Below are 20196 nucleotides of genomic sequence, written 5' to 3'. Positions count from 1 at the left end.
AATGGTCTCATCACACTTCAGCTGGGAATCTAACACCTAGAAAGGACACACAGGCTTAGAGGTGCAAGGAACTGGATTATATTTTTCTGGTTATTTCAGAAAAAGATGCTTCGACCCTAGGGCTGGATCTAGGGTTGCTGGCGCCCAGGGCAACCCAAGTCTGGCGCCCCGTCCTGGAGCTGCATGATGACGTCACTTCCATTATGTTGTCACACAGGGTGGAGTGCTCCGCCCTGCAGCAAGCCCCAGCGTGCTGCGGAGCTGGCGGCGGCAGTGAAGGTGGCTGGGACGCCACCCACGCCATTTGCCTGCCCCGCAGGACAGGGGGGTGCGCGGCAAGCCGGCTGCCCCCTCAGCAGGGCTGGCGAATGGCATGGGTGGTCTCCCAGCCACCAGCGTTGCCGTCGCCAGCTCCACAGCACACTGGGGCAGCCGGCTTGCCACACAGGTGACACGCTGATGGGGCGGCACTGATACCAAAAAGGGAGAGAAAACCCCTCTGAGCATCAAGGGGACTGGGAGAGCAGCACATGACTGGGTGGAGACTTGGGCTGCTGGTGGTGCCAAGATGACCCAGAAGACCAAATACAGTGGGCATTTGCAGGTTAACAGGCCTGTTCTCTAACAACTATAGTTTCCGAGGTTAAAGCCTGACCCTTAAGTCTAGTGCAATACAATAGTCTAGCGTTGAAGTTGCTTTGACATGCATCTACAGGTCCAGATTGGCTTAGTCAAAGTAAGAAGCTATCTTCCAAGCTAAATGAAGGAATAAGAAAACATTTTTGCAGCTGCATTAATTTGCTTCTCCTGTAATAACACTGGGTCTGGCATAACCCCTGGGATCTTAACTGAGTCAGTGAGTGGACAGATGACCATGTTTTAGTGACCAAGGAAAGGTTCCCTAGTCAATGATTCAATTATGACAGACATCAGGGACTTACTGAGACAATCCTTATGATTTGATTTCTGCAGTTGTAGGAGTCATGACTAGAGATGGGAACGAACAGCAATACGAACCAAAATTAGCCACGAACACCCCAATCTGCTGTTCGCAAGCAAGCTGTTCGTGAGACCCTGTTCCCAGCTAACATGTGTTCGTTCCAAGCCCTCTTAATGGCATTCATCAGCTGTTCATAAAGCCAGGCAGTCTGGTGCCTTTCAATCAATTCCCCTGTCTCAGCTCCTTCTGGCATTCCTTCTGGCTTGTAACCCCTCAAAGTAGCTTCCAGCAGACAGTCCAGTTTTTGCCACTGTGAAGAGAACATGACATGAAAGGGGGAGACCCATGGATCATGCCTTTCCCAGGGTGCAATCTCTCTGAAACTTGGGGGGTCTTCAGAGGATAGTGGGGACTATGCACCCTGCAAATTTGGTGGGTATTGGACATTGGGAAGGTCAGTTTGTAACTCCTCGATTAGCTTCCAGCAGACAGTCCAGTTTTTGCCACTGTGAAGAGAAAATGACATGAAAGGGGGAGACCCATGGACTCTCCTTTCCTTGGCTCAAGTTCAGCTAAGTTCCAAGCGGGCCATTCTGGCTCCCATGAATGTCCAGCTATGAACATGTTCATGAACATGTCATGTCCATTGATGTTCGTGAATCCCTGTTCGTGGATGGCAATGACCAACGGATATCGTGTTTGGGTTTTTTTTCCTGTTCGTGCCCATCTCTAGTCATGACCCTATTAACTGTGACATTAACTATGACACGATCAGCAAAAAGACAGCTTAATTAAAAATTAGTGTTAACGCAAATATTCTTTAGCAAGCTTCTTTGTGGAATATTGTACAGGTAAAGAAATGACGGTGAAAGTATTTATGCACTACCAATAATGTTTACATTATTGGAAATAGAGTGTGAGAACTTGTTGATCTTCTCTCTCAAAAGCTTGACTTTAAAAAAATGAAAGTTATGAATGAACTTCTTGACATTAGCCAGACTTCTCTTCTGACTTCCATGTCACAAGGATATATAATTAAGGCCCAGAGGTTTGTGTACAGTAGCTAACTTTGTGTAAATTAAAACATTCAAGGTGTGTGAAAGATAAGTGTTTCTCAAGAGGAAAACTAAATCATGAAAAGGAGATCATTAACAATATGATGGTGCAACAGGAATTCCAGACATGCAAAATCTGTAGTAGGTGAGGAAAGCAGCAACAATACAGAATATCACAGTAGAAAAATAATTTTCAGATCAGAATGTTGCGGGGAAGAGATGCCTAATTGCTATTGTATAATATCTTCTACTGCCCCTTCTTATTTTAATCAAGCCGGTCCTGTCTCTCTTCAATATTATTTTATTGAGTTGGATTCAGATTGCTAATGGAAGGGGTGAGATAAAGTTCACTTCCTGCTGCAGACCCCCAATTTGCTTCTCCTTCTGTTCCTGAAGTTCCTCTGTTCTCAAGCGACAGGTTTTGGGGGAGATCAGCAGTCTCCAAGGGCAAGAAGAAGAGAGGAATGTTCTGTTCCACTGACAGAAATTTCTCTGTGAGTGGAAAATTTAGTCTGGATCCCAACTGTCTTTTCTGAAATACATATATACACATATGTATTTGTTTTTAATGATCATGCGTGGTTGGGAAGACCATTTCTGTCCTGCATGTTTTCTTTGGCAGATTTCCTACTTTCATTTGTTTCTGTTATGCCATGTACACATGACAGGACATTTTTATGCCATTTTAATGTAACTGACACAAACCAAGATATCCATTTAACCAGCAGTATGTCTATAAAATATAGTTAACATGGACATGAAAAAGGACTGCAGTTTCATCTTGAGTGTGGAGAAACCATAGAAGACATTTTGAACTTTTGAATCAAATTGGAGTTGTTACAAAATTTAGTAACATCTCTTTGCCCCACTATAGACTTCTGAGGAAACATCACAGGTCATTGCTGGTATTACATTTTAGTATTATCAATAGTAGGGTAATGACAGATGATGTAATGTTGTGGTTAAACACAAGGAGCTATATGCTGGAGGTTTCTGATTCACACCTTATTGCATGGCTTTAGACAAACAACTGTGTTTCAGTTGCAGCCCAACCAAGGTTGCCATGGCCCTGCTGTGATGGGAGAAAACTTTTAAAAAATGGGTATCAGGCTCATGGTATGATGTCACTTCTGGGGGAAACCCAAAAATTATGTCAATCCTCTCTAAGAATAACCAGAAACTCTATGGTTTTATCACAGTTTCCAGCAATTCCTAGAGAGGCTTGACATGACTTCTGGGTTTCCCCCAAAGTGACATCACACTGTCACCAACAGCCACCCCCATTTCCATGCCCCCTTGGTCTCCCGCTGGTTGCCAGGCTATGTCAGGTAACCCCAAGCCCAGTACTGATGTTTTTGAGATGATGATAATATTGGCCTATAATAAGATGTCAGGTTTCTGAGTGCTGGTTAGTGTGGTTATCCCTTAAGCTCTTGTATTTCCAAGTAAAAGGAACTCCTCTCTGAATCCAAACAAATTGTAGGTTTTATTGTTGTATTTAGCAAGTTAAAATAAGTGTTGTGAAGTGATAAACAGAGGACATGGAGGGAAACTTAGCACTTACGTCATACAAGTTTAATCTTAGTAGCTACTGAAGCTCCTATTCCTAGAATTAGAAAGCATTTTGTGGTGGGGGTGGGGAGATCCCACCTTCCTAGGCCTTCAGTCCTGCAGTTTCTATCATGTACTTTGTCTCAGGACAGGACTACTATTAAGCTACTAGGGTTTAGCTCTTTCTTTGGCTACCTGGCCACCTCCAGGTCAGCAAATCCTTCTGCTCCATCTTCTTCGCTTTGTGTGGGAATTGTCTAGTGAAAATTCAGTGATTTTAGCTTTACAAGTCAGTCATGGGACTTTCTGTTCCAGCTCTTTGGTCAGTTCAGTTTAGTTCTGTTCTTTCTCTGGCCACTCAGAATCTACTACCACTTTAGCAACTAACTTCCTCTGCTGTCTTGGCCAGTCCAACTTATACCTCGCAGAAAGACTGAAAATGCTATCTTTTGATTAGTTCCATTCTGACTGTACTAGAGGAATATACCATGGACTGGTTTGAATTGTTACTCATGCCTCAGCCTCAATGGTTGCCATTGCATTGCATTGATCTTCAGTATGGGAGTTCCACAGGGTGCAATCCTATGTAAAGCCTTCAGAAGAAATCATTTATAGCTTTAGAATTGGATGTCATCGATATGCAGAAGACACCCAGCTCTGTATCTCTTTATCCAAATCCTCTGGTGATGCAATAAAAGTCTTGAGCAACTGCCTGACTGCTGTGGTCAAATGGCTAAATGAAAATAACTGAAACTGAACACAGACAAAACAGAACTGATGCTGGTTGTGAGGATAGAGACATTGAAGGACATTGTGCTTCCCACTTTCAGTGGGATTCAGCTGACCCCTCTTGACTCATTTAAGAGCCTAGGGGTTATGCTGGATACAGCACTGCTGCTAAAGAAACAAGTTAATGCAGTTGTTTCCCTTCCAATTCCATCTAGCCTCTTACCTTGACACAGCAGATCTGGCCACCTGGATCCATGTCATGGTAATATTGAGACTAGACTACTGCAACGTACTTTGCATAGGTCTCTCTTTGAGGTCAACTCAAGAGATTCCAGTTGGTGCAGAGTAGTGCAACTTAATTATTACTGGGAGCTAGGCAGAACATGCACATTACTCCCGTTCCACAGTCACTCCATTGGCTGTCCATCAGTTACCAGTCAGTGGCTCTAGTTGATGACGGGACCTGTCAAGCTACTGAGGTCTGACCGTGGCACGAACTTCGTCGGCGCCTGCAAGGAGCTGGGAATCAATGGAAGCACAGATCTTGATCCAACCCTCAGCAGCTACCTGAGTGACCAAAATTGTAAATGGATCTTCAATCCACCCCACGCTTCTCATATGGGAGGAGTGTGGGAACGCATGATTGGCATTGTGCAGAGAATATTGGACTCTATGCTAGCAGGAAAACCTTCTCTCACTCATGAGACCTTGGCTACCCTCCTGGCAGAGGTGTCCACTATCATCAATGCCAGACCTTTAGTTCCAGTATCCTCTGATCCTGAGAACCCTACCATCTTAACACCAGCCACCTTGCTGACACAGAAGACAGGCACCTGGCCTGCATCTCAAGGAGACTTCATCTCTAAGGATATGTTCAAGCAGCAATGGAGGTAAGTTCAACTCCTCTCTAACACCTTCTGGAAGCGATGGAAACAAGAGTACCTCCCAACTCTACAATGCCGACACAAGTGGGAGAAGTCTGAGCCCAACCTACGAGAAAGTGATGTCGTCCTCCTGAAAGACAAGGACGCTCCTAGGAACTTGTGGCCCATGGGACTTATAGATTGAGTTCTACCCAGCGCGGACGGGTTGGTCCGCAAGATTGACGTTTGTGTAGCCAGACACGATGGCCCAAAGATTTTCACCAGACCAGTCACCAAAGTGGTCCTGCTTGTACGGAAGACTGATCTTGAAGGTTGAAGCTCAAGCTTTGCATGCTGTTGTGTTGCTTATATGTTATATTTAGCCCTAATTATGAATATAGCGCAGCATACTGTCACTTATTCTTAGCTTATATTTGCCTAGTGATGAGAATAGTGTAGCATGATGTATATGCTTAGACTTGTTAGGATACTCCACTAGCTTGCATGTTGGGATGGAATCCACAGGATCCCAGGCAGGGAGTGTACTGTAACCACAGCTTAGAAAGCCTCAGTATCTGTGTAGTCAGAACTATGTGCTGTCCCTTTAACAATTAGTACTCATGGGAATTGTAGTCCCCCCTCCAATATAGAAGTTTATTGTAGGCTTCCTGTGAAGATGTTAAAAGTTTATGGTCGACCTGAATGTAAACAAAGGTTTACATTCCAGCAGTTGGGCAAAATCAACAGCTGCCCACACACATGCTTTCTCTGTGGTAGCCCCACCTTATGGAATGGCCTGCCTGAGGAGGTCAGGAAAGCTCCCACTCTCCTGGCTTTCTGCAAATGATACAAAACTGAACTATTCAGGAGGGCTTTCTACCCAGATTATAGGGCTGTGTTGTAAGAGCCAGCTCAGAGAGATGTCTTGATAGGGCCAGGGACTATAAGGTACTCTGTTGGGTACTGTTTGCTGATGCAGACATATACCTACTAGAGAGTTTCCACATTGCCATGTAAATTAGTTACGCTTTGTTTCAGAAAGATTTCGTCTCTATGCTCAGTTTTATGCTTGTTTTTCAATTTTTCTGCTACTATACCCTATTATCTCTTTCAGCAAATGTCTTAACTATTGTTCATTATTTGTTCAGTGAATGTCCTAGATATTGATTAGATTTTATTTTCACTTGTTCTTGTGTAATCTACCTTGGATCTCAGTGAGAAAGGCAGACTACTGATGATGATGATGATGATGATGATGATGATGTTGTTTTGGCTATCACATACAAAGACTTTCATGACATTGCTCTCATATCTGCAGGACTACCAATGTCCCTATACTCCGCCATGACAGCTTCTCTCATCCGAACAGGCAAAATCAACAACAAAATCATGCATTCTTTATAGTGGCTCCCACCTTATGGAATGACTTGCCTGATCAGGTCAAGAGTGTTCCCACACTCCTGACTTCCCACAAAATTGAATTATACAGGAGGGCTTTTTTTAAACAGATTTAAACAGGGATAGGAACTATGCATTATACTACTGTGTTCTGTCTTGTATGTAAGCTCCTGCTATGTAATTTCTGTATCGTTTAACGTGTCATGTTTAAATGCTTACGCTTTGTTTCAGTTTTCTTTGAACTCCATTTCAGATTTCTGCTTGTTTTCAGATTTCTGCAATCCCAGCCTGATTGCATTGTTTATTGACTGCTTCATCCAGTTGATTGTATTCTTACATTATGAAATCCATCTCAGTGACAAAGGCAGACTATAAATAACATAAAAGTAATTTTGCTATATTTTCCATTTCTCTAGTTTGGTTTGTTAACTCTACAATCCTTAAGAATTTCTTTTCTTGAGTAATTACCCAGCATCTATTTCAATTTACCAGCATATATAGGTCTTAAATGCAATTACATACATTTCTATTACAAATATATAAAAGAGCTTGTAAATATTGGTTGTTGGGGGTTTTCCGGGCTGTATTGCCGTGGTCTTGGCATTGTAGTTCCTGACGTTTCGCCAGCAGCTGTGGCTGGCATCTTCAGAGGTGTAGCACCAAAAGACAGAGATCTCTCAGTGTCACAGTGTGGAAAAGATGTAGGTCATTTGTATCTACTCAGGAGGGGTGGGGTTGAGCTGAGTCATTCTGTAAGAGTTTCCCAGGGTGTGGAATGCTAATGGCGGGAGACTTCACTGTATCCTGAGGAGGTTCTTTTGCATATGGATTGGTACTTGATGTGCTAATCTTCTCTGCAGGGCTATTGTCAGGGGTAGAATGTTTTGTTAGCCTGGTGTTTTTCAGAACTGGCAACCATGCTCGGTTCATTCTTAAGGTTTCTTCTTTCCTGTTGAAGTTTTGCTTATGCTTGTGAATTTCAATGGCTTCCCTGTGCAGTCTGACAAAGTAGTTGGAAGTGTTGTCCAGTATTTTGGTGTCCTGGAATAAGATACTGTGCCCTGTTTGGGTTAGGCTATGTTCAGCCACTGCTGATTTTTCAGGCTGTCCAAGTCTGCAGTGTCTTTCATGTTCTTTTATTCTTGTCTGGATGCTACGCTTTGTGGTCCCGATGTAAACTTGTCCACAGCTGCAGGGTATACGGTATACTCCTGCAGAGGTGAGGGGGTCTCTGCTGTCTTTTGCTGATCGTAGCATCTGTTGTATTTTTCGGGTGGGTCTGAATACTGCTTGAAGGTTATGCTTTTTCATAAGCTTTCCCATCTGATCAGTAATTCCTTTGATATATGGCAAAAACACTTTTCCTGTGGGAGACTGTTTTTCTTTGGTTGTTTGATTCCTCCTGGGTTTGATTGCTCTTCGGATTTCATTTCTGGAGTAGCCATTTGCCTGAAGTGCGTGGTTTAGATGATTAATTTCCTCATTGAGAAAGCGCGGCTCACATATCCGTCTTGCACGATCCACTAATGTTTTCATTATGCCTCTTTTCTGTCGGGGGTGGTGATTGGAGTTTTTGTGTAAGTACCGATCAGTGTGAGTTGGTTTCCTGTAGACCTTGTGACCTAACTGAAAGTTTGCTTTGCGGATGACCAAGGTATCCAGGAATGAGAGTTTTCCCTCACTTTCTTTCTCCATTGTGAATTGTATGTTCAGGTGGATGTTGTTGAGATGATTCAAAAACTCCATCAATTCTTCCTCCCCATGGCTCCAAATGATGAATGTATCATCCACAAACCGGAACCATACACTGGGTTTGTGGGGTGCTGATTCTAGAGCTGTTTTTTCAAAATGTTCCATGTAGAAGTTTGCTATAACTGGGCTGAGTGGGCTCCCCATGGCCACCCCATCCATCTGTTCATAGAATTCGTTGTCCCATTGGAAGTAACTGGTTGTCAGACAATGATGGAATAAGGCTGTTACGTCCTCTGGGAAAATCTGATTAATCAGTGCAATAGTGTCTTTTACTGGAACCTTGGTAAACAGGGATACAACATCAAAACTGACAAGTATGTCTTGTGGATTGAGTTTCAGAGAACTGATTTTGTTGATGAAATCTGCTGAATCTTTGATGTAAGACGAGGTTTTCCCGATGTGGTCCTGCAGGAGATCTGCCAGATGTCTAGCTAATTCATATGTCGGTGAACCAATGGCACTCACAATGGGTCGGAGTGGGACTGAATCCTTATGTATTTTGGGGAGTCCATATAGTCTAGGTGGCTGTGCTTCAGTCTTGCATAGTTTTCTGTGCGTGTCAGGATGTAGTGAGGAATTTTTGATCAGCGCATTTGTTAGCCTGGTGATTTTGCAGGTGGGATCTCGTTTTAGTTTTTTGTAGGTGGAGGGGTCCAGGAGTTCCTTAATCTTCTTTTTGTATTCCTCTGTTTTCATGATCACTGTAGCATTGCCTTTATCAGCTGGTAGAATGATGATGTCTGGATCTGCATTGAGGGTCTTGATGGCATCTCTCTCCTTGCGTGTTATATTGCTGGCGGGAAGCTTTGCCTTTCGTAGAATCCTGGCTGTCTCTCCTCTTATTTCCTCAGCTTCCTCTTCATGTAGATGACGGATGGCAGCTTCTACATTTGCAATGATGTCTTCCACAGGAATTCTGGTGGGGGTGACTGCAAAGTTTCCTCCCTTTGCCAAGATGGAGGTTTCTTCTGGTGAGAGTTGATGGTCTGTCAGATTGATGACAACGCGTGCATTGTCAAGCATTGGGCTTGTCTGTCTTTTTTCCTGTAGTTTGTTAAACTTCTGCTTCTGTCTGGATGTGTGGTTGGTAAAAACTTGTTCCATCTTCCTGTAGGTGAGATTATCGACCTTGTCCCAATCCTGACTTCTCATTTTATGGCTGGTGTTGATATGCAAGAAAAATAGCTCCTTGTCTGTGGCAGCAAGTTCTCTGCGAGTAGTGTGGATTCTCTCACGTAAGAGGGCCTGTTCTAGACGGTCATAAATGCGGTTCGCCTGTGTGGTTTTGAAGATTCTTTTAGTTGTGAGAAAAAATGGAATGGTTCTTGTGTCCCTGCAGCGTAGAAGAAAGGTCAAAGAACAGAGTAGATGTGCTTTCTTGTTCCGAAGTGTTTCCAATCTTCGGGTCTGTTGGAATGTTTCCTCCCCGTAGAGGTGTTCGATGTATTGTCGAAGGCTTTCACGGCCGGAGAACGATGGTTGTTGGGGGTTTTCCTTTGCAGTCACCCCCACCAGAATTCCTGTGGAAGACATCATTGCAAATGTAGAAGCTGCCATCCGTCATCTACATGAAGAGGAAGCTGAGGAAATAAGAGGAGAGACAGCCAGGATTCTACGAAAGGCAAAGCTTCCCGCCAGCAATATAACACGCAAGGAGAGAGATGCCATCAAGACCCTCAATGCAGATCCAGACATCATCATTCTACCAGCTGATAAAGGCAATGCTACAGTGATCATGAAAACAGAGGAATACAAAAAGAAGATTAAGGAACTCCTGGACCCCTCCACCTACAAAAAACTAAAACGAGATCCCACCTGCAAAATCACCAGGCTAACAAATGCGCTGATCAAAAATTCCTCACTACATCCTGACACGCACAGAAAACTATGCAAGACTGAAGCACAGCCACCTAGACTATATGGACTCCCCAAAATACATAAGGATTCAGTCCCACTCCGACCCATTGTGAGTGCCATTGGTTCACCGACATATGAATTAGCTAGACATCTGGCAGATCTCCTGCAGGACCACATCGGGAAAACCTCGTCTTACATCAAAGATTCAGCAGATTTCATCAACAAAATCAGTTCTCTGAAACTCAATCCACAAGACATACTTGTCAGTTTTGATGTTGTATCCCTGTTTACCAAGGTTCCAGTAAAAGACACTATTGCACTGATTAATCAGATTTTCCCAGAGGACGTAACAGCCTTATTCCATCATTGTCTGACAACCAGTTACTTCCAATGGGACAACGAATTCTATGAACAGATGGATGGGGTGGCCATGGGGAGCCCACTCAGCCCAGTTATAGCAAACTTCTACATGGAACATTTTGAAAAAACAGCTCTAGAATCAGCACCCCACAAACCCAGTGTATGGTTCCGGTTTGTGGATGATACATTCATCATTTGGAGCCATGGGGAGGAAGAATTGATGGAGTTTTTGAATCATCTCAACAACATCCACCTGAACATACAATTCACAATGGAGAAAGAAAGTGAGGGAAAACTCTCATTCCTGGATACCTTGGTCATCCGCAAAGCAAACTTTCAGTTAGGTCACAAGGTCTACAGGAAACCAACTCACACTGATCGGTACTTACACAAAAACTCCAATCACCACCCCCGACAGAAAAGAGGCATAATGAAAACATTAGTGGATCGTGCAAGACGGATATGTGAGCCGCGCTTTCTCAATGAGGAAATTAATCATCTAAACCACGCACTTCAGGCAAATGGCTACTCCAGAAATGAAATCCGAAGAGCAATCAAACCCAGGAGGAATCAAACAACCAAAGAAAAACAGTCTCCCACAGGAAAAGTGTTTTTGCCATATATCAAAGGAATTACTGATCAGATGGGAAAGCTTATGAAAAAGCATAACCTTCAAGCAGTATTCAGACCCACCCGAAAAATACAACAGATGCTACGATCAGCAAAAGACAGCAGAGACCCCCTCACCTCTGCAGGAGTATACCGTATACCCTGCAGCTGTGGACAAGTTTACATCGGGACCACAAAGCGTAGCATCCAGACAAGAATAAAAGAACATGAAAGACACTGCAGACTTGGACAGCCTGAAAAATCAGCAGTGGCTGAACATAGCCTAACCCAAACAGGGCACAGTATCTTATTCCAGGACACCAAAATACTGGACAACACTTCCAACTACTTTGTCAGACTGCACAGGGAAGCCATTGAAATTCACAAGCATAAGCAAAACTTCAACAGGAAAGAAGAAACCTTAAGAATGAACCGAGCATGGTTGCCAGTTCTGAAAAACACCAGGCTAACAAAACATTCTACCCCTGACAATAGCCCTGCAGAGAAGATTAGCACATCAAGTACCAATCCATATGCAAAAGAACCTCCTCAGGATACAGTGAAGTCTCCCGCCATTAGCATTCCACACCCTGGGAAACTCTTACAGAATGACTCAGCTCAACCCCACCCCTCCTGAGTAGATACAAATGACCTACATCTTTTCCACACTGTGACACTGAGAGATCTCTGTCTTTTGGTGCTACACCTCTGAAGATGCCAGCCACAGCTGCTGGCGAAACGTCAGGAACTACAATGCCAAGACCATGGCAATACAGCCCGGAAAACCCCCAACAACCATCGTTCTCCGGCCGTGAAAGCCTTCGACAATACTTGTAAATATTCTTCACGTAAGGTAATTGTAAATATTATTTTTTTTGTTTTTTTTGTTTTTTTATTACCTACGTTAACTAACAATACAGAGGGAAAGAAGGGGGGCAGGGGAAGGAAAGAAAAAAAAACAGCAACATATAACAACACTACACTACAAATAATGCTTTCCCTTCATACTGCCATTATTAAAAAATTAAAACTTTGTAAGATATTGATGGAGTGGTTGACCTTGCAAAATACAGATTACAATCCAAATTAAGTCTTCCTCCCCCCCCCCCCCGGGCCTCGGACGCAGTTCTCTCTGAGCAACTGCAACCGCAGTGCTCGTTTCCTCCCCCCCCCCTCTTCAGACTTCAAATCCTTTTCTTCTTGCTTGGTGTCTTGCTGAAATTCTTGATTTTTGTCCTCAAAATCCCTTAGTTGATCTTCTGATGTTATCTTGTAAGCTTGATCTTTGTAACTAAACCAGATACCTTCCGGAAATAGCCATTTATACTTTATTCCACGTTCCCTCAGAAGAGCTACAAACTTTTTATACTTAAATCTTCTTTTCCGAACTAAAAATGGAACGTCCTTCAGTATCTTAACTTTATTACCCAGAAAGTCCAGATCCGCATTGTATGAGTTGTATAGGATAGTGTCTCGGATCCTCTTAGATAAAAAATCGATGATGATCTCGTGAGGCAGCTGACGCTTCATTGCATATTTTGAAGAAGCCTGACGGACTTCCAAAGTGGCGCTTTTAACCTCTTCTTTAGTTGCCCTCGCGGGTGTCGCCAATAGTTCCGAGGCCAGATCCCATAAATCCTCATTTTCCTCCTCTTTCACATTCTGGATGCGCAAAATTGTCTGTGTTCGTTCCACTTGTAGCCCGATCAGCTGGTTCTCCACCAGCTTTAACTCTTTATTCGTTGCCCTCACGAGTGACGTATTTTCCTGAGCAGACTTCTCTGCCCCCCCCGCTGCTTCCTTAATGGTTTTCACTTCGCTCTCAATTAAGCCCACCCTTTGATCTGTTTCATTCAGCTTGTCAACAAAGGGCTTTATGGCTTTGATAACCGACCTCTTCACCAAGTCCTCGAGCGACTCTCCTTTCCCCTGCAGGGCAGTCGAGATTGACTTGCCCAAAGCGGGACTCTGCTTTTTCGCTGCCATTTTAGGGGGGGGACCGCCGACCAAATTCTGAAACTCAGCGAGGGGGAAGAACGAGCCTTCTTAGCTTCAGATCCCACCACTCCTTCGCGTGCGCTTGTAATAACAGAAGGGATTCGCTTACTTACAGGCTTCCGCCTAGTTCTGCTCTTTGCCGTTTTCCATGGCCCGGCAGCACTCGAGGTGCCGCGCACGTCTGCCGGTCTCCATAGGAACAAATGGGCAATTTACCCCCTGCATCAATTTCAGGGGGCTCTTCCCGCCGCGTTCCGGACCCTGCCTCCCTCACTGGGAGTTCTGGGGGCTAATCTTCGCAGATCAGCCGCCCGGTCAGGCTGCTCGGGCACTTCCTCCCGGACATGCGGAGAGGAGCATCCAACAGGGCCGAGAAAACGAAACCGAATCTGGTAATTGTAAATATTATTGAACCAATGGGAGACCTGCAAGGACTTGTGGAGGACATCTCATTTTCTCCTCCCCACCATTTCCTCCTTCCTCCTTCCTTTTTCCCTCTTTCCTGCTGCTTCTCTCCTTTCCACCCATCAGTCAACCTACTTTTATCTGTTCTCGTCTTTAACTTTCCCTCTTTTCCTCTCCCTGCTAACCTCTACCTGGATAAACTAAGGCCTGGATTCACAGTGCTGGGCAGTGGGCTGGGTCCAGTTTTGTGATGCTGACTGCTGGACAGGGCACAAATGTGTAGTAGGGAACTCACAAGGAATTGTGGAATGCACCTGATTTTCTCCTGTATCCCTTTTGGCACACAATTTCCTCTTTCCTTCCTCCTGACAACCTTCTCCTGCTTCTTTCTTTCCTTTTCACCCATCAGCCAACCTACCTTGTAGCTGTTCCACAACTTCACCTATATTTATTTACTTCATTTATTACCCAGCCTTTGTCCACAACAAGGACCCAAAGCAGTTTACACCATTGTCCTCTGCTTCACTTTATCCTCACAACAACCCTGTGAGGTAAGTTAGACTGAGAGTATGTGACTGGTACGAAGTCACCCAACGAGCTTCCACTGCAGAGTGGGGATTTGAACCTGGATCTCTCATATTCTAGCGTGAAATTTTAACCATTACACTACACTGGCTTTTGTGGAGCGACTGCTTTTGAATAGTAGCAACCAGCCAGTCCTGGGTAAGTCACGGAAGTCATATGGTAAGAAGTCGCCAGTGACTGCTGCTGGGCTTGGCTCCAATGAGTCTTCCCTTAAAGGCCAAAATAACACTGGAGAGGGCCCTGCCCCCATCTCCTTCCTTTTTCTGACAGAAACTAAGGCTTCAAGGCTGGCAGTACTGTTGTGATTGCTTTGCAATATCCACTGGGGACATTTGTTTCTTAAAGCTACAGGTGCTGCTTCTATTAAGAGGTAATTTTCTGCCAACCTGAGACATTTTTTCAGGTAAGTAGAAAAATCTGTCTTATTTGTTCATGGCTCCAGTTTCTGGATTTAAACATCCACAGATTTGGCCATGTTGAAAATTAGATATATTAATTATGTTGTGAAATGCTTTGTGCCATTGGGCCCTGATTCAAATAATATTAACTTATGACCAATTCTGTTGAAACTGTGGGAAGTAGATTTAATGAAGGAGATTTTATGTACCTCTATGTGCCTTTTACTATTGTCATGCACTTGTATTATTCACAGGACCTAATGTAGTATTTGTAACGCAACTTGCAAGAAAATGAGACTTGAAACAAAGGACCAAAGCAGAATGTATATTAAACATGTGAATCATTGTGAGATCAAACACTGTGAAGCTTGCCACTAGGTAGATTGCGCTTGCCAGACACCTGTTTATGACTTGATACAGAAACCTCTTTGTAAAACTGCTTATGCAAAATGTTGCAATGAAAGAATGGGAAAGAAAAATGTGTTACTGAGAGGAGAAAGCTAGCTGCAAGTTAATTTGATTAAAAGAAACTTTCAAGGCTGGGAGGAAACCATAAAGCAGAGGAATGGGTGCTGAATGTAACTTTAAGCACATTCCTAGGGAAGGGAGAGCATTCCCCTCCCATGGAACCCAGAGAAATATTCTCTGCTTGAAACCCACAAGGTTGCCAAAAGTGACATTGGGGTGCCTCTGCTAAATGTTACATGGACCAGAGGAATGGGTAAGAATGAAAAGCCTATGAAAGAGATGTGTGGGAAAGGGAGATACTTCTTCTAGAGATAGACCAAGGACAGAAGATAAGCAATGGCAATCGGGTAATATTGTAATTGTGCTGTTGACCTAAGTTGTTTCTTCCAGTAAGAATGCCCCTGGACACTTGTATCATGAGAGGTGGTCGCCCACTTGAGCCAATGGGGGCCACTGTATTTTCTGAGCCAATAGAATAACAAATATTATAATTAATCAAAAGGTATTAATTGCTTGGCACTGATATTGTAGCTTTGATGAATGTTGGACACGAGGAGACCTTTTACTCTCTGTGTAACCACCGTTCCTCCATCATTTAATAAACATTTATAGACCGCTTCATCCACAGGACTCCGCGTCTGTCTCTTATCATGATTGGCTGAGGGACATTCGAACTACAAGTTGTGTGGAACAAACCCAATAGAATTAGTCACAGATGCTCTTAAGCCCCATTGTTTTCAGTGGGCCACTGGGGTTTTCCACATGAAGGACTTATTCCTGCTTTCCTTAGCAGGACACCTATATCATGACTTGTCAAGAGAGAGGGGAACACTACCTTATGTAAGTTTTTCAGTTTTCTTATCTTCTGGAAAAGAGAAAGTCCATTGTGTCTTAAAAGAAATCAAGTATATATTAGCACATTTCAATAGTCTGAGTTTTTTTTACCTCTAGGAAGTAATGAGACTCATATCGAACTTTAAAATCAGTTTCTATAACCAAAAATATCCCATTGAGTGCGATGGTGCTGATCATAAGAGACTTGAACAGTGGATGGCCTAATAACTTTTTGATGTATTCACAAAACTCAGTGTCTGTTCTCCTGGGAAGAGAAAAATAATGGCAGAATTGAATCTATGAGGCAGGTAAGTTCCCCATTTATCTAAGCAGGCCACGAGTTAGCTCAACCAAACTGGCAGCTGATTATTCAAAGAAATGCAAATTCATGTTATAAGCCAAAGGCAGAAACGATAAATGCTTCGAAATTTGACAATTAGAATTTTTCAGAGCACTTAAATTGGGGAGTGGTTTGGACATCATGGAGGGTGAGAATCTAAAACACGTAATCTTTCATTGGCTTGCCATTCAATTGGTTTGATCCAACAGTAAAAGTTCAGTTGGGGAGTAATAGGCAAGTGAAATGGAGAATAATGGGCAGTATCCTATTTGCATGGAGGAAGTCTTCATACTTGGTTTAGTGGAATGGTAGGACACAGGCCAATATATCAGGTTTCCATTGCTCAGATGGACAATGGTACATGGTACATACTGCATGTAACAATAACCCAATGTCTGGGTGTGTAATATTAATTAAGACTCCAAGGAAACTTGGAGTGAAGTAGTAGCAGGGGGTGGGAATATTTTGAACACCTTGGAGAAAGACAAAATTTGTAGCAGAGAAACAGTGAGCGCGGAGCAGATTAAGTCTCTATCATCCCCTCCTGAAGCTCCTTTCCCTCTAAAATGAAATGTTGAATAACCATTATGTGGTTTTCTGTATAATGTCCAGTGTGGCTCTTTAAGAGGGTATGCTGATGCAATGCACCCTTTCCCCCACAGCCTCTCCATTGCTAGTCGCCACAGTTTACTCTTTCCAAAGAATCTGAAATAAGTGAGGGTTATAAGCAAATTCCAGTGGGAGTTATAAGCAAATTCCAGTGGGAGTTATAAGCAAATTCCAGTTAGCACAAACTATAGTTAGCAATAGCACAGTGTAAACCTTAAGCATGGCTATGGCGCATGAGAAGAAGGCAGGGAGAAATAACATACAAGAGGAGAAAGGAGGGAAGTGTTGATCCTTTCACTTGCTTCTTCTCCCATGGTTAAGGGATTGTATAGGTTGAAAGTAAGAATAGATGACATACACAAGCCAGATATATCAATGTTAATACCTGTGTTGTTGTTTTTTATACAGTAACATCAATATACATCTACATTGTACACAAAAAAGCTATTCCCAGGTATAATAGACAGTGAGGGGAAAGGGACTGAGTCATCTGAGGAAACAGAAGACCAGTTTCTTAATCTTCTGCTAGCTGACGCATACTATTTCTAAATTAAAATAGGGGGAACAATTCCTTTTTATGCTTGAGAAACATTTAGTGTATAGGAGTAAAAATTTCCTGGCTTCAGAAGAGCCTAAGTCCCTGGTCTGTATATATCTGCCAATTGGGAGTAAGCTTAGATAAGTGACCTATAGGAATAAAATGGACAGAGGGGGAGAAAGAGAAAGTAATTCTGCTGCATCCTTGCAGTGAGAGTAATTAAATTACCCAATTACATTCAAAATAGTAGTGCATGGAATCACACACCCCTCCATAGTCTATTTTTATATTAGCAAGTATTCCCAGGAGAGATTTGGGGAGGCTGTACACCTCCATCTGTTTAAGTTTTGTAAGGCAGTTGTATTGTCCATGCATATCTGTACATTCTTACCCTCTACTAGGCAAACCAGAGCATATCTTATTGCCCTGAGCTCAGAGGTTGATATGCATAGATGATTCCTGAGGGGACCATGCTCCCTTTACCAGGTGGTCCCAGAACAAGTTCCCCAACCCGACAGAAAGGCATCTGTGTTGATCGAAATCTGTATTGGGGAAGAACCAAATGGGGCACCCACTAAGAGGTTCTGTTTGTCGCTCCACCACTTTAAGGACCTGTGAATGAGTTTCAGAATGGAGAACTGGTATGTTTAGAGGTTTTACCTTGTACACAAGGCAATATCCTTGATTGACAATGAACAATACTCAGGCTTCCTGGGTGATCGACTCCCAGACTTGCAGAGGAAGGGAGTAGATGCCTGATGGGGCATAAGAGGTTCTGGCATCAAAAAAACTGTTTAATCAAGCCAGATTGATCCTTTGGGGATTGAAAACCATCTTTTGACTTGGTTCTTAAGTACTTCCTTCAAGGATGAATGGAGGTGGAGGAAGAAGGCTGTTGAGAGCCTCTGGACTATGTGTGTGCATTGACTAGGAATGGAACCAATTGTATTTATTGTAAGGTGGGTATGGCTGAGGGGGATATCTCTGCCTGAACAAATTTGTGTAGAGAGGTGTGATACACAAGGATCTAGCTGTCACTTTATCATCCTTAATTGTCTTTAGTGGTTCCATAGTGAATGAAAATAGATCTGAGTGATAAATAGTGGCTCTAGAATCTGTTTATGCATTACTCCTCCCAATGCCAGGAACAATATGGTCAAAACCAAATTTTAGATCTCATACAGTCGCTTCAAATCAATTTTGAGTAATACTCTTAAAATTTGGGACAGACTCAAGAAGAGGCTAACCTCTCCCCTCTCTCCTGTTTTGAGTGTTTTAAACTTACACTGGCTCCCACAGGGTAGTGACATTAAATCTTTTCTATTATTTTCTATTATCCAGGTAGGCCTGGATAAACCTATTCAGTGGTTTAAAGATAATGCAGCGTTAACTAAGGAAGAGGTGGAATCAAAACTACATAAGTTTGTCCATTGGTTCCACTACCTTCAGGTTCGTAATATCATGTTGGAAATAAACCCCAGGAAAATTACTCTTATACCTTTGACTGCCTTTGAGACCATTATAGATAAATACAGTTTAAAAGTAAGGGGCCTTCTTTCTCGCATTTACAAAATTATTTGGGATACCTACCTGTCATCTCCTCCATCTTACGTAAGTAAATGGGCAAAGACTTTACCAACAGATTTGTCTTTGGATGATTGGGACAAGATATGGCAGTCTCCATCAAATTCGTCTCCAGTTCTTAGTGTTAAAACTCAATTTTTTAAACTTATAGCAAATTGGTATATGACATAAAATTGACACCAAATATACTCCATATTGTTGGAAAAATTGTGGCCAGTTGGGAACATATTTTCATCTATGGTGGGAATGTCAGAAAGTAGCAAATTTTTGGTCAAAGGTTAGAAATCAAATAGTGGAGTGGACTGGAGTGGATATTCTTTTTAGTCCCGAATTTTTGCTTTTGGATCACTGGCCAGATATTTCAGTGCAAAAATGCAAGAGAAGCTTTATCTCTTTGTTGGTAGCCGCAGCCAGGCAGACTACTGCTTCTTGTTGGAAAGACTCTGCAAAACTTACACTTGAAATATGGTATGATAGGATTTGGGAAAGTTATATTATGTCTTAAATTACTCAAAATTGTTTCTTTATGGGAGATTCTGTACTTTCTAAATTTAACCATATGCAAACTTATTGGGATCCAATTATTGCTTATTTTAGAACCAATGTTATACCAAATAGTTCTGATAATAAGATATGGATGTCCACTTAAATGTTTATTCTATCCCCTATAAATACTGGATTTTGAAATTTGTATATGTTGGTAGTAGATAAGGACTTAGATCGAAATTATCAGTACTTTATTGTGTAACTACTTTATTTTCTGTATTTGGGTACTTCAGGCTGAATGTTGGTCTATTGAGTTATAAGCTTACTTCACAATCTATTGGTCTTTAACATTTCAAAATAAAATAAAATAAAATAAATAAATCAAGCACTCCTCCAGGATGAAAAATAAATAAATAAAAAAATTAGATCTGAGCCTTCAAAGGGAAGGTCTTCTACCTCATCCTATGGTGAGGGGCTAGTGCTGTGGTTCTGAGTCAATGAGTGTCTATGTACAACAATAGTGGAGGCTATAGCTTTGGATGAGCAATTTCAAATATGCCTGGCCATATTAATTTGTTGTTGAAGAGCCCTTAGAACTTCTCTTTGCAAAATCTTGGTGAGCCTTTGCTTGTCATCAGAAATTCGATTCAAATATTGGCTAATCTTTTCCAATAAGAAAAGCTGGTAGTGTTCTATGATAGCCTCATAATTACCAATTCTAACGGGCAAAGCTGCAGAAGCACGAACCTTTCAACTAAGTATGTCCTTTCTCCCTTATCAATTGGTGCTGAGTGGCTCGTGTTTTTTTGTAGGCTTTTCCCTTGGAGAAATTCAGTG

The 20196-nt window shown here is 42.6% G+C and overlaps 1 protein-coding gene across 1 annotated transcript in view; it reads right to left on the bottom strand.

Moving 5' to 3' along the window:
* Nucleotides 1-20196, bottom strand: part of CATSPER3 (cation channel sperm associated 3) — a 49232-nt gene that overhangs the window by 23756 nt on the left and 5280 nt on the right. The window contains exon 2 of the mRNA XM_054976354.1: nt 15914-16067. Coding sequence (XP_054832329.1) covers nt 15914-16067 — 154 coding nt within the window. The remainder of the gene's footprint in view (nt 1-15913; nt 16068-20196) is intronic.

The sequence above is a fragment of the Eublepharis macularius genome, chromosome 4, assembly GCF_028583425.1.
Source record: "Eublepharis macularius isolate TG4126 chromosome 4, MPM_Emac_v1.0, whole genome shotgun sequence".
Lineage (NCBI taxonomy): Eukaryota > Metazoa > Chordata > Lepidosauria > Squamata > Eublepharidae > Eublepharis > Eublepharis macularius.
The sequence above is the reverse complement of the archived record's forward strand: the minus strand, read 5'-3'. Positions and strand labels throughout refer to the sequence as shown.